The sequence below is a fragment of the Cyprinus carpio genome, chromosome A2 (genome assembly GCF_018340385.1).
Source record: "Cyprinus carpio isolate SPL01 chromosome A2, ASM1834038v1, whole genome shotgun sequence".
Lineage (NCBI taxonomy): Eukaryota > Metazoa > Chordata > Actinopteri > Cypriniformes > Cyprinidae > Cyprinus > Cyprinus carpio.
This window is the reverse complement of record NC_056573.1, coordinates 8166709-8181474: the sequence shown is the minus strand read 5'-3', so window position 1 is coordinate 8181474 and position 14766 is coordinate 8166709. Positions and strand designations below refer to the sequence as shown.

The following is a 14766-nucleotide window of genomic DNA, read 5'->3' as shown; positions in this document are numbered from 1 at the left end:
AATTCATGGGCAACAGCTCAGATGGACATTCCTGCAGCCAGCATGCCAATTGCATTCTCCCTCAAAACTTGCGACATCTGAGGAACACACTTCTTTGGAGACATTCTTCTCGAGCAAGTCCCGTACAGCACTGCAGCCGGATGAAGCTCATTGATTGGCGTGTTCTTGCTCTGGTTGATGTATGCGCGGGGTTGCAATTTTCTTCTTCTTCTGTATAATTTGCGGCAGCTTAGACGCTTCAAAGGCGTATTGCTGCCCTCTTCAGTTCATCTGAAGTACTCCATCTCTTAGATTAAATCCTCAAATTAAGACCAGTGTGGAGTAAAAACTTATAACAAACTTTTTTGTTTGTTGTTTTATATTTCTTGTTTTCAAGTATCGATTTTAAACATAAAGATGAGACTCCGGATTTCAACAGATCAGAAAACATGCGGTTTCTGCAGCATGAAGAATTTCACACTCCATTACTACATGCTTCACGGTTTCTAATTCTCACCACACACTTTACGTCTTGGGTGAGAATTTTAAGGGAGAAATGCCCATATAAGGAGTTTTACCCTCTCAACAACTCTCCGAAACCTGTACGAACCCGGAAGTAAGAGGCACATAAATACTCCGTCATGCATCCTAATTATCTTGAAACTTGCCCATGCTGTAGCTATATCTCCCTGGGCATAGCTGTTTGGAAACTGTGTTGCTTAAAGCTATTTAGTCACTATTCAAAGATACTGTTTACCAGGATTCATAGACTGCTCCAAACAGAAGGAAGGTAGAGCCTTCAGTAGCAGACCCAAAGGTGTGCTTCAGCTGGACAGCGGAAAAGATGCTTAAATGTGTGAGAGCTAAACACAGCCCTGTTTGACACCAGTTCATATGTTGAGCCATCAAAGACAACAGTTTCCTTCATAGTCACGTTCATCATGGAAGGACTTGTTCATGCTAATGAATGTTAGCAACCTATCTTGACCAAGATCTTGAAGAGACCATCTCTGCTAGCCAGATAAATTCCTTGACGAGATCAGCAAGTCCATATTAAAGGGTTACTGCTGCTCCCTGCACTTTCTGCAACCGTAGGAGTGATAAGATCATGTCGACAGTGATTCAGAACCCACACCGTGACTCTGGATAAACTCTCTCAGCAGGAGCCTGAAGGTGCTTAAGGACAACTCAAAATGAACAGTTTCCCTACTATGCTTAGGAGAGATATACGTGATATTTATTACAATCGTTTCTGATGTCCATGTTCTTACTGAGTGTGACAATGCACAGTGCCTTCTCTTCAGAGGCAAGGATTTCATGCAGCTACTGAGCACATTCTTCAAGATCTAAGATCTAAGATTCAAGATTTTATTTGTCACATACAAGTTAAATGACATACAACAAGCAGTAATAAAGCATAATTTATTCCGTTGCGTCAGACAGTTGAAATAGTAACTGAAATGCTCGTTAAATTCTGATAATTCAGATGTTTTTGACATATCCCATTAAAAACGCTGGGAGAAATGCAATTTCGTGATCTTGTGTTTAGAAACCATTATGAGACAGCCATCGTCAGATTTATCGGTGATTTAAATGACAATGTTTAGTCAGAGACTGGTGATAACTTGTGGAGTGGCATTTCCCCGGTCATGTATAAAGGAGCTGAGCTGCTTATCTGAGAGGCATTTCAAGGACTGATTCGCGTGAACTCGCCAAGAAGGGACTTTGATGACATGGACATTTCATTGGCTACATGTGACTTCATTTCAACTGTGCTATAGTTTGATTCAAGAGGGTCCACATTAACACAGCTATTTAGCTATTCATTATTCACACTATTTCTCTAGGTGCAAGGGGTTTAGGTACATTTGCAATATTATTAAATCGCTCTATTAACAATAGTGTAATATGCTATTCATGCTAGCACAATCACCATTTTCAGTCTCCCATGAGTACGTTAAAGAGACAATGCTTGCCTAGCTTTCGTGCAGCTACTTCATTTTGTTGGGGGGAAAGTAACTCAATCATTATTTCTTCCTCTCATGGAGTAATTCAATGTTATGTCCAGTATACATCAAAATTGTAATTATCCTCTCCAGTGTCTAACCAGAGAACAGCATTCCTGATCATTCTGGAAATATAACATCTCCACCAGCCAAGACAAACGTATCCACTAAGTGACAATCAGCCTGAGTGCAGAGGCCAGGAAGCTGATCAGAGAAGACCAATCATAGAGAGTGGGAGGTACACAGACCAAAGTCCACTGATGGTTCAAGGACAGCTGATCAAGGAAGTGCAGCAATTTATCAACCTTCTGTGCATAGTGGCCACTGATGGAGGGAATCAACAAGGGATGGGCGATATCTTTTCGTTTGCGATATACCGGTAAAAATTCTCCCCACGATAAGAATTAGTCTTCCCGCTATAATAATGATCAAATCTAGTTGTTGACATATTTCTGTATGCGACTGTGTGGAGTGATGTGAAGGAAGGCGAACATGAAATTGAGCAGCTCCTTCTACAATCTGGAACAGGTTTGGATAACACTGTATAGTGCGACAAAAATCGGTCTGAGCCTTGAATAAATGTACTACAGTAGCACGTGTGCAATACAGTTTTACATGTGTATGAGTCGGTTACAAACCTGTTGTCCAAGAAAGATATTATTCATTGACGTGCTTTTTCTCCATATTAACTTCATAACATAGTCGAGTGTTTGAAATAACTTATTTTTGAGATCAGCTGTGCTTTCGTATCAGAATAAGGCAGAAATCATACTATTTTATAGCATTATATACAGTGATAAAGGCTATGTCGATTACCATTGCTTTATAAATACACTTTACAAATACCCAAGATTGCTTGAAGAACAAAGACCATGTATTTTGTGCAATCGCATGTTTATTGTCTTCAGGTTTCCTCAGTAAAGATTTCTCTATCTGCGTTTTATTCAGCTACAGCGATCACTGGATACCTCTGTCCATATTAGTGATTTCCTGGAGCATTACTTCTACTATGCATATGTGGAGTTTCTACGCAAGCGCGCCCTCCGGCTTCCAGTATGTATTAAATGTGTGTACTGCTCACAACACCCTATTTTGGGTAAAAATAGGAAATATAATACTTTTCTCTAAAAAAACAGGATTCCCTAAATTATCGTCATTGATATCGTTATCGCAATAAATATCAGAAATTATCATGATACATTTTAAAGCCCATATCGCATCCCTAGAATCAACAGCCGAATAAGGAAGACAATGGTGACATAGAGACATGCTTTCCAAGAAGACCTGGAAAACATCAGTATCCAATAGGTAGATGTGGATAATGTGGTCATGGAACGTCTTTTGCTCATCATGCCAACATGTGACATGATCTAATAATGGTGAAATCTCTGCAGAGTAAGAGCTACTCTCTTTAAATATTAAGGCATGCCACCTCTTCCAACCATTCAGAGAGTGCACCCCTGAATGATCTTAGAACTGAACTACTACGTCTTTGTGTTTGGGGGGTTCAAACCATAGTGAGTTTTTGCCTGCTGATAGCTCAGAATCTGAACCCTTCAGAGTGAAGCCTGCCTCCAAACATAAGTTCAAGACCTCTACAATGACATTAACAAATGGTCCTGACTGAAATTAAGTTTGAGCGACGAATGTAGCTCAGGCGTAGTTCAGGCAGAACACGGCATGACTGAAGCATCAGCTGATGCTCAGCTGATTGTAACTCCTCCCACTACAGTTAATAAGATATATAAGTCCATCCGTACTCACGCTTGCCATAGTCTGTCGCACAGACATGCACTTAGTTAGCCTTGAGATCTGTCGCACAGACACACACTTACCCTCCTCCATCCCCAACTACTCCTATGCAGATGCACATGACACATGATCACCTAACTGCTCGCCCACGGAGATATATCATCTATTCAGCTCATGTTGCTTAGATTGTTCAATATTTTCACAGTACAGAGTTACTCTACTGGTATATAACTGTGCATATAAAAAATATCTGGAAATTGAATGCCTGCGGATAGCTCAGAATCTGAACCCTTCAGAGCGAAACCTGCCGCCAAACATAAGTTCAAGACCTCTACAATATTCTGACATTAACAAGTGGTCCTGACTGAAATGTCCTTAAGATAAAATACAAATGTAATGTACTTTTCAAGATGAAATTAAATTGTAAGGAGTAAAAAGTACTGTTTTTTTTTTCTTCAGAAATGTAATCAAGTAAAAGTACAAGTAGTCATTTTAAATCAGGCTTCCTCAAACCTTACCCTGGAGGGTCAGTGCACTGCAGTGTTTAGCTCAATTTTTTAATGATCCTGAAGACATTGATTAGCATTCTCAGGTGTGTTTGATTAGGGTTACAGCTAAACTCTGCAGGAAAGTGGATCTTGTAGGCCATATTTGAGGATCCCTGTTTAAAATTGTACTTGAATAAAGTACAAATCCCCCAAAATAAAACTCAAGTACAGTAATCAAGTAAAATTACTAAAGTATTTTACACCTCTGCACATCTGTGAGGTGGATGGATTATCTCGGCAAAGGAGAACTGCTCACTAACACAGATTTGTGAACAATCTTTGAGAGAAATAGGCCTTTTGTGTACATAGAAAAAGTCTTACATCTTTGAGTTCAGCTTATGAAAAATGGGGGCAAAAACAAAAGTGTTGCATTTATAATTTTGTTCAGTGTATGAACAGTGATCAGTTGATACCAAAATTGAAAAAGACGGTTCTTTGGCGCAATGCATGGCCATACCGAGAGAGAATGTTCCAGTTTTCTGATTTGTTTTCTTTTCAATGTTTGCTTTGCTTGACTAAAATTAACCATATCATATACTTCAATATCTCTTTAAAAAATAGCTTTGTAACTTTTAAACAACTATTAAAATGAGTTCAATGTAGCTGTAGAAGTGTTAAATAAAAAATAAAGATGATTATCTTCATTCAGTTATTACATTTCTATAGGTTTGGTAACAAAAGCTCTTAATTCCAAAGATAATACAAGCTAATCAGTGTATTTAGTAGTGAAAGTGAAAGTGACGTGACATACAGCCAAGTATGTTGACCCATACTCAGAATTTGTGCTCTGCATTTAACCCATCCTACGTGCACTCACACAGCAGTGAACACGCACACACACACACACACACACACACACACACACCATGAACACACGCCCAGAGCAGTGGGCAGCCATTTATGCTGCAGCACCCGGGGAGCAGTTGGGGGTTCGGTGTCTTGCTCAAGGGCACCTCAGTCATGGTATTGCCGGCCCGAGGCTCGAACCCACAACCTTAGGATTTAGGATTCAAACTCTCTAACCATTAAGCCACGACTTCTCCTTACTAGGTTGCATTAGTGGCATAAGGTATTGTAAGTATACAACAATGTGACAATAAAACAATGCATGTACTTTTTACTTTTGATACTTAAAGGGTTAGTTCACCTAAAAATGAAAATTACGCGCGTTTTACTCACCCCCGAGGCATCCTAGGTGTATATGACTTTCTTCTTTCAGACGAATCCAGTCGGAGTTATATTAAAAAATTGTCTTTGATCTTTCAAGCTGTTTCATGGCACTCAATGGGTGTTGCATTCCTTCAGTCCAAAAGACTTGAAATAAAAAGCACCCTTCTATAAAAAAAAGTGTCTCACACATCTCGAGGGGGTGAACAAAGGCCTCCTGTAGCGAATCGCTATGTTTTTGTAAGAAAAATATCCATATTCAAAATGTAATAATCACTTTAACCTAGTTTGTGCTCACTGTTGTTAACTAAGCAGTTCTGGGCAAGTACACCCGGCTGCAGGCTCCATACCTACTCTGATTGGTTTGATCGTCTTTCATAGACATACATGATAGGAAATGTGTGTGTAGTTGGTGTAGGACGGAGTATGTTGTTTAAAAAGCTAAAAACGCTGTGCAGTTATAATACACAGTTGTTCATTATTAACTTGACCCACTGTCTGATTTATTGAATCACGAGATGTTAGCTGCTGCAAATTATATCTTCTGGACCTGTCGAATTCACAAATTAATCATTGGTTTATTCTAAAACACTTAACGTAAAGGTACATGGATTAATGCATTAAAACGGTGTTTTAAAAAGACCAAACTCAGTAAACATTTTTAATAAAGCATTCTATTCACAGACAAGCAGATTTGAGCCCAGAATACCATCGCAACGTGTTTAATTACGTGTTAAGCATTTTCATCCCATAACCTGCTTGTCTGTAAATAGAATGCTTTATTAAAAATATTTACGGAGTTTGTTCTTTTTAAAACACGTTTTAATGCATTACGCCACATTAAGCGTTTTTCTTTTAGTCTAATGGTTTTGTACGGGAGGAAAATGCTTAAAACGTAATTAAACGCATTGCTTTCTTATTCTGGACTCATCTGCTTGTCTGTCAATAGAATACTTTATTAATAATGTGTTTACTGAGTTTGGTCTTTAAAAAAAAAAAAAGCCACGTTAAGCATTCCAGCTGAATGAAAAGAATCGACTCAGTAATGGTCACAAAATGGGTATCGGAGAAGATACCAATTTAATATATTTATTAAATATAAAAAGATGATACTTTATAAAGTTTATCTCAATATTTGACCGCAGGGGCTGTGAGACAACTGCACTAAAATAAGAGCATGATGCACATGAAATTGTGTCCGTTACTATAGCAACAGATTACAGGTATGTCCTTTCAGAATCATCACTGGCCGATAGAAATAAAAGTTTCTCGATTTCTTCACTTTAAAATAATGAGGAGCAGCATATTTTCCTGAAATAAAGGGGAGGGAAAAGTCTATGCTAAATTAAAACAATACTGATAGATCCTTTTCATTTCCTTTCTCATACTGTGATGATATGATATAATAAAATTTATAATATTTAATTCATAATTCATTCTTCTATCTGAAGACCTGATCCCCCCACTGTGGATAATCAACCCAATTCATTTATTAAAAGTAGTAGGTTGTTCGTCTGTTAGCTTAAAGATCAGCTTAATTTACCAAAACAATCATTTCAGGGACATAGCGAGTTACATTTTTTTTACAGTTTTATTTTTTCTTCTGTGCATTATAATGAAGGCTTTGTAAAACTGCACAGCATTCTTAGCTTTTTAAACAACATACTCCATCTTTCACCAACTTCGCATACATTTCCTATCACGTATGTCTATGAAAGACGATCGAACCAATCAGAGTAGGTAAGGAGCGGAACGACACGTGCAGCCCCCACCCCAGATGCAGCCCCGCCTTGATCTGCAGGCTGCAGCCGGGTGCTTCCATAGGGTGCTTCTCGTTCTGGGAGCATGAAGTATAGGGTCAGCGCCGGTGAGTCTCGTGAAAACCAATGTTTGTTTACAATATCAAAAGAAGCGAAGTTTACTTACTTTAGCAAAGGAAAATCAGTCTCCTCTTGGCTTATATCGACATCTGACATTCTTCTTTACAAATCCTCGTTTTGTACTTCTAATTAGTGACTGTTGTTTTGTTTTGATCTATCCGCTGCTTTTCCTTGGTTTTTCCACTTCTGAGCTGCGCATGCGCAAAGATGACCTCATGCGTAATTTCCCCCAGAACCGCTTTGTTTACAACAGTGAGCGCAAACTAGATTAAAGTGATTATTTCGTTTTGAATACGGATATTTTCCTTACAAAAATGCATGGATTTTCTACAGGAGGTCGCTTTTATTTCACGTCTTTTGGACTGAAGGAATGCAACAGCCGTTGAGTGCCATGAAACAGCTTGAAAGATCAAAGAACATTTTTAATATAACTCCGACTGGATTCGTCATATACACATATGCCTCGGGGGTGAGTAAAACGCAGCCTAATTTTAAATTTTGGATGAACTAACCCTTTAAGTACTTTTAAAAGCATGTACTTTCGTACTTTTACTTAAATAAAAAAAAAATCTGTCTTTAACAAATTTCACTTGTAGTGGAGTTGTATTTGACCAGTAGCCTAGTATCTGTACTTTCACTCAGGTAATGAAGTTGTGTAATTTGTCCGCCTCTACAAAGCGCGTTTCTTTGTTTGGTTGTGTTGTGAGAATTTGCAGTGCGTTTGCTTGTTAAATTGATGAATTAGTTTTCTTAATTTGCAGGGGGTTTTTTTCTTTGCTTGCAGTGCGTTTGCTTATTTGGTTGTGTTGTGAGCAATTGCAGTGCGTGTGTTGTCAAATTGATGAAGTTGTTTTCTTAATTTGCAGGTGTTTTTTATTATTTATTTGCAGCGCGTTGAGCTCTCTCGACTACCGTAAGAATTTGAATTGAGATGATTCTTTACGGGATGTGCCACATTCACACATAAAGGATGAGCCAGAGGTCATCATCTCGGTTGGACAATGCTCCTCTCTCTCCCAATTAATATATATATTTCTATCTCCTTCACTTGCTCGCTCTCGTTTACCCCTGCAAATTCCTCATACAAACCTCAATCACGTATGATTGCGTAGAGAGAGAGAGAGACAGAGAGAGAGAGAGACTATCACACCCTATTCACTGGCTCACTGTCAGTGTGAGACAAGCAGGATCTCGATTTTACAGCATTCCTTCAAACAGCTTCGCAAGGATTCGCAGTGTTCTCGCTGTTCTAGACACCTGACCTTTTAAATTACAACTCGTTTTGAACAAAATAAGAAATTTCGACGTGAATAACAATGCAATGAACTCTACCAGAAGAACTACAGAGCTGTAAAATAACTAGAAGAGCCCAGATGTTCCGTGAAGTTGTGCGCGCGTCACTCAAAACCTATAGAGCCCGAGAACGCGCTTTCCTGTGTCATGGACTCCATTTATTATCCGGATTCATGCAAAGTTATCTGGAATAAACTAGATACGTGGATCATGTAGCAGTCGCCTGAAAGCGGAATTACGCGTCTGCTGTCTTCAGCACCTGGAATACCTGCGTTACCCATGCTTTATAGGACGTATTTTTAATTGTTCTTTTAATTTTTTATTTTATTTTATTGTTGCTATTATTATTATTTTTTTATTATTTTTATTAATATTCTTATTTTTTGCTTCTAATATTTAGAACGGAAAATGTGATTTATGTAATCGTGTGTGAAACTCACAGCCGTCTGGGTAGATCGTCTAAGAAGAGGATGAGATTTCAGTTCCAATACACAGGATCCTCTGGATTTTTTGCAAGGAATCGGAATGAGATCGGGCTAATTTTGCGCAGACAATCCAGTCTTTTTTATTATTTCCAGTTACTGCGTTAACAGCTGCAACTGCCAAACAGCTCGTTTAACTGAATACTCGAGATGGCCGCGATCGCCAGTTCTCTGATCCGACAAAAACGCCAGGCGCGGGAATCCAACAGCGATCGGGTATCTGCCTCTAAACGCCGCCCCAGTCCCAGCAAAGACCCCCGCTCTCTCTGCGAGCGACATTTCCTGGGGGTCTTCAGTAAAGTCCGCTTCTGCAGCGGCAAGAAAATACCTGTTCGCCGGCGACCAGGTCAGTGCTGGATGCTTTTTAAGACATCAGCCCCCACCCGAAGCCTCTGCTCTGCAGTCTACAGCTCTGCTGGAGGAACATATATCGTCAATTTTATATATATATATATAGGCCTATATATATTTATATATATATATATATATATATATTATATATAGGCCTATATATATTTATTATTATTATTATTATTTATTTATTTAATTTTTTTGCAATGCCGCCTCCTCCAAAATCCCACCTGTTTCATAGCTCACGTGCAGTCTATCGGTATTCACCAACCGAGTTGCCATCCTAACAATCTGACTGCACAGTTGTTTTATGTTGATCTGATATGTTTTATTAATGTTATTATTACTGTTATCAATGAATTCAGTGGCTGTCATTTTTACATTTTGATCAGAGGCTGTGTTATTGTTAAAATAATAAGAAGAAACCTTATGTTTATAGTGCAACATAGTAATAGCCAGAATCCAGTGGCACTGCAGTGCACATTAGATTAAATGTTTCCCTGATGGAAGATCCAGTTTAAACTGGAAGCTGTGTTTTGTAATATGACAGAATGATCTTAAACCAGGAACAAACAAGCGTCCAGCTGGTCATACCAGCTTAAGCTGGTCAAGCTGGTGTTTACCACAATTAATACTCACACCAGCTAGAAACCACAACTACCAGCTTAAGCTGGATTTTTCAGTTTTACTGCAGTATAGGGAGGGGTTGAATACTTAGTTTTATTGATGGACATGGTCTCACTGCCCACTGAACCATGCTATTGTCCATTTTTCGGCTTACATAAAATGGCACAAAGCATGTGAAATGATAAAAAAAAACAACAACAAAAAAAAAAAACAGCTGTCCTCTCTTCCTCCTTCAAACCCCTCATGACATAGAACAAGCACATCCCCTCTTGCCAACATATGGGCTATCAGTTATTTGACGGCTGTTTCTGAAGGATTTGTTTGTAAAAATGTTGTTTTTCCTTTTCCCCTGTAGATGCGCCCTCGAAACCTCCACAGGTGTCCCGTAAGGGCATCAGGCTAGGTCAGTAGCTCAGCCTCCATCCTTTTGCTGTGTCTTCCAGTTACCCACCCCATTTCGTGCTCATGGGGACTAGCTCCTGTCTAACGGCAGTCGCCAATGTCTGCCTTGTCCTTGTAGTAGCCTATGCCTCCGACAATTGTTCTATTACTCCCTCTTTGTGTTATTTTTATGTACAGTATGTTGTATGCCTTTTCCTCTTTGTCTCTTCCTCCTTTTATTCTTTTTTTCCTTCTTTCCTCCCCTCTGATCCCTTTTTTGGTCTCTCTACACTTATGTTTCTGTCCCCATTATTATGTGTGCTCTGTCCCCTCCGTCTGTTTCCATCCAGTGAGGCTTGTGTTTGCTCTGTGCTGCTGATGTGTTGTGTTTCTTCTGTCAGTTGTGGTGACTTAAGTAGTCGAGGTTACCATTCACCATTTCATGATCATGACATCATTTACCAACACATCCAATTGTAACTGTTTCTGTTTCTGGAATGGGGCCATATGGAACATGTATGGTTCAACTAAATTATATTTGTAAGGGGAAAATATGCAACCAGTTTTAATGAAAATATGACATGCATTATCTCATGCATATATCCAAATGCACACAGGCTTAAATCCACATGTGAGTGCATAAATTCCTATACAGTATCAGTAGAGACATGCATGTACATTAATCTCACATACTCACATGTGAGGAACATGTCTGAGTCATATATTCATATAGTCATATATTTCTAGTGAAAGAAAGAATTATTATTTTGCACAAAGACATTTAATCCCATTTTAGTGCTTTTTTTGCATTGTGATATTTTTTCGTCGTACTCTATTTATTTTAAAAAAAAATTAAAAATGACTTTTACATTTCTAATATTCACACTTATGTTACAAAGGCTAAAAAGTGTCTAGATGTGTTAGTAAAGAGAATTTGTAATGACAATTTGGCAAAAAATAAAAATCTGCTTCATCATCATGAAAAACTTAATAGTCCTTCAACACTCAAATTTTTTAATGCTTTTTTTTGTTTGTTTGTTTTTGTTTTTGCTTCAGGGGAAATATGACATGGAAATGTTTTCAAGAGATTCAGAACACACTGTTACATGTATTGGTTACAATTTACAATATGGTTCATTAGTTAACAATAGTTACCTGTATTAGTTAACATGAACTAAGCATGAACAATACTTCTACAGCGTTTATTGATCTTAAGTTATTTTCAACATTTACTTATAAATTATTACAATCAAAAGTATTTGATAACATTAGTTATTGCACTGTGAACTAACATGAACAAACAATGAATAACTGTATTTTCATTAACTAACATTAACAAAGATTAATAAATACTGTAACAAATGTATTGTTCATTGTTAGTTCATGTTACTTATAGTGTTGTCAAAAGACCCAGTACTTCGGTACCAAGTCGGTACTAAAAAAATGAAAATGTCACGGTACCAGGTCTTTAAGTACCGGTGGTACCGAGTACCCGGTCAAGCCGGTTCTTGACGCATACAGCGCTATGATTTCCGCGAAGCAGAAAACGCGGACGGAATCTCAAAATCCAGTCATGAAAATGAAACTTACATTTTAATATGGACAGTCTCGGAATTTGTCAAAGTTAGCATAAATTAATCAAATCAAATCTCCATATGGAACAGTATCTGTAAATGTTCTGCGCGTCTCTGTGTGAATGAATGAATGTCCGAGACGTGCGGGTTTGTTTACTACATAGACTGAAGCGCGTGACGCTTGCAGTAATTTCAGCATTTGCCGTTTCAATGAGGACATAAATACATAAACAACATCACCAGAACTGTTCTGAGTCACTTCACAAGCATTTTACCGTTTCATTTGATTAAAACCAGTGTCTATTTAAAGGTATTCACGGCAACCCAGGGTTTCCCACACATTGAGTTATTACAATATCGAAACTGACCGCCACAAATAGATTTTCCAAAAGGCTTTGACTTCATTGAATAAACATGAGCACTGCACGTTTCAAAAACTGATGCGGGTGTTTTATATCACTGTATTTCAGGAGGAAACCGACTGTATTTAGAAAATTTTCGATTTCATTTTCATTTCATTTTGCATGTAATGCTTGATAAGGCAGCGTTTGTGAGCTCATTCAGCTCAACGCTGCTTTGCAGCCGTTACCGGAGAATCCTGTATCTCTCCCACTCTTAAAGCGCCTCCTGCTGCCAGGAAATGAACTTGCATATATATAGTATATAAAGTATAAAGTATTTAACAAAAAATAAAAAAGACAAATTAAATTTGGGTGAAACTTGTTTACTGTTTTTCATAATTATATTATTTTTATTGTAGATTTAATTTAATTTGTAAATCAGTATAAAGAATGGCATTGGTTTTATTTTTAGTGATAAAAAGTGTGTGTGTTTTTTTTTTTTTTTTTTTTTTTTTTTTTTTTTTTTTATTAGCATATTTTTGTGTTTTGCTTTGGTCTGGCCTGCCTTTAAAAATGTATTGTACCTGCTTGTGCAGGTCACCACTCCATCAGAAAACACCTGTTATGGCTACAGCTGGTCTTCTAAACTCCAGGTGTCCATAGAGAAAGTGATTAATGAGGTCGCAGAGAGCAAATATGCAGAGCTTTATCAACACAGCCATTCACAAGTACATTCACTGCCATTACTGGATAAGAAGTCAAGAACTTATTTAAAATAATTTAATTCTTCTTAACAAGTTTATGCTCACATGCTGGAAAAGATGAAAAAAATTGTTGGGTGAATTCTGATAAAAATGTGGGTTGGGCCGGGGCTGTGTGTTTATTTTCCAGAGCCGCAGCTGAAAGGCATTGTGACACGACTGTTCAGCCAGCAGGGTTTTTACCTACAGATGCAGCCAGATGGAACCATCGATGGCATCAAGGATGAAAACAGCGACTACAGTGAGTGATTGGAACTGCACCAAATGTGCATGCAAAGCAGAGTTAATTGTACCACACTAATTGTATATAGGGGAGACCTGGGCTTGTTGTCATATTTTTAACCTCAGTCAGAACAATCTTCGGGGTTGGTTTATTTATGAAAGTATGTTTCTGTACAATCCTTCAGCACAATCATTAAAGGTGTAGGCTAGTAGGTAAGGTTTAGTAAATTATGAGAGAATTAGCATTTTTTTTTTCAGTGAACATTTTTTTTCTTGAACATTTTTTTCAAGGAAAAGTATAAGTGGATTTTTTTGTCTTATTGTTATAGTGATAACTCATGTGAAGATTTTTGTCTACATGACTAGGTTTTTATTAGATGATCTAAACTCAGACCATCAGTAAGAATTAAATGATATAATTGTTAAGTGAATATTTGCTTCTTTTAATATATTATTGTTCTAATAACATAAGGGCAATGTTATTTTAATCAATTTAATTTTAATTGCAAATAATTATTCAATGGTAGATGAGATGAGTGATATCAGAATTGTTACAACATACTGGAAAGCAGGGCAATCCCACTTAAATATGTATGCAGAACTTCTCTGTAACCAGCACCCTTTCTTTGAGTCACCTTTTTCTGTAGGGCTGTATAACAAAGGCAATAAGCTCATGACCTATAAAGACAGTGGTTAAAAGTGTTAAAGGTATAGTTCACCCAAAAATGAAAATTCTGTCATCATTTACTCAACCTCATGTCGTTCCAAACCTGTATGAATTGCTTTCTTATGTTGAACATGGAGGATATTTTGAAGATTGCTGATAATCAAACAGTTGGTGGTTGCCATTGGACTTCCATAGTATTTTTTCTTTCCTACTATGGAAGTCAATGGCAACCACCAACTGTTTGATTACCAGCAATCTCCAAAAAGTCTTCTTTTATGTTCAACATAAGAAAGCAACTCATACAAGTTTGGAATGACATGAGAGTAAATGATGACAGAATTTTCATTTTTTGGGTGAACTATCCCTTTAAACATACATATTTCCTTTTACAGTTTGTGCTGTCCCCGGTGGAGGAACCTACTGAAATAATAATGAACTGGCTTATCCTTGCTTAAAAATTGTTAATGATTTGTCACAAGGATGTTGTTGTTCTTCTTCTTATTATTATTATTATTGTTATTATTATTATTTATTTTTTTAAGAATCGATCCTGGAAAATATTCCAGAAAAATGTATAGAAATAGGCAATTTTTTTCCTCACATAACACAACATTGATATTTATCACAATATTAATTTACTATTAATGGAGAAAAAAATGCACTCCATGTGATAGACCTTGATAACGAATGTAAATATAGCTTTAATATAAATATATCATAAACTCCACAGAGTAA

At 37.5% G+C, this 14766-nt stretch overlaps 1 protein-coding gene across 4 annotated transcripts in view; it reads left to right on the top strand.

Moving 5' to 3' along the window:
* Positions 1 to 14766, top strand: part of LOC109051102 (fibroblast growth factor 12) — a 213513-nt gene that overhangs the window by 98132 nt on the left and 100615 nt on the right. The window contains exons 1-3 of one of the 4 annotated variants that reach the window (XM_042771247.1): positions 7817 to 9453; positions 10441 to 10488; positions 13273 to 13383. In XM_042771247.1, the coding sequence (XP_042627181.1) occupies positions 9258 to 9453; positions 10441 to 10488; positions 13273 to 13383 (355 nt within the window). In that variant the 5' untranslated portion in view covers positions 7817 to 9257. The other 3 variants (XM_042771262.1, XM_042771253.1, XM_042771255.1) reach the window with 3 other exon arrangements.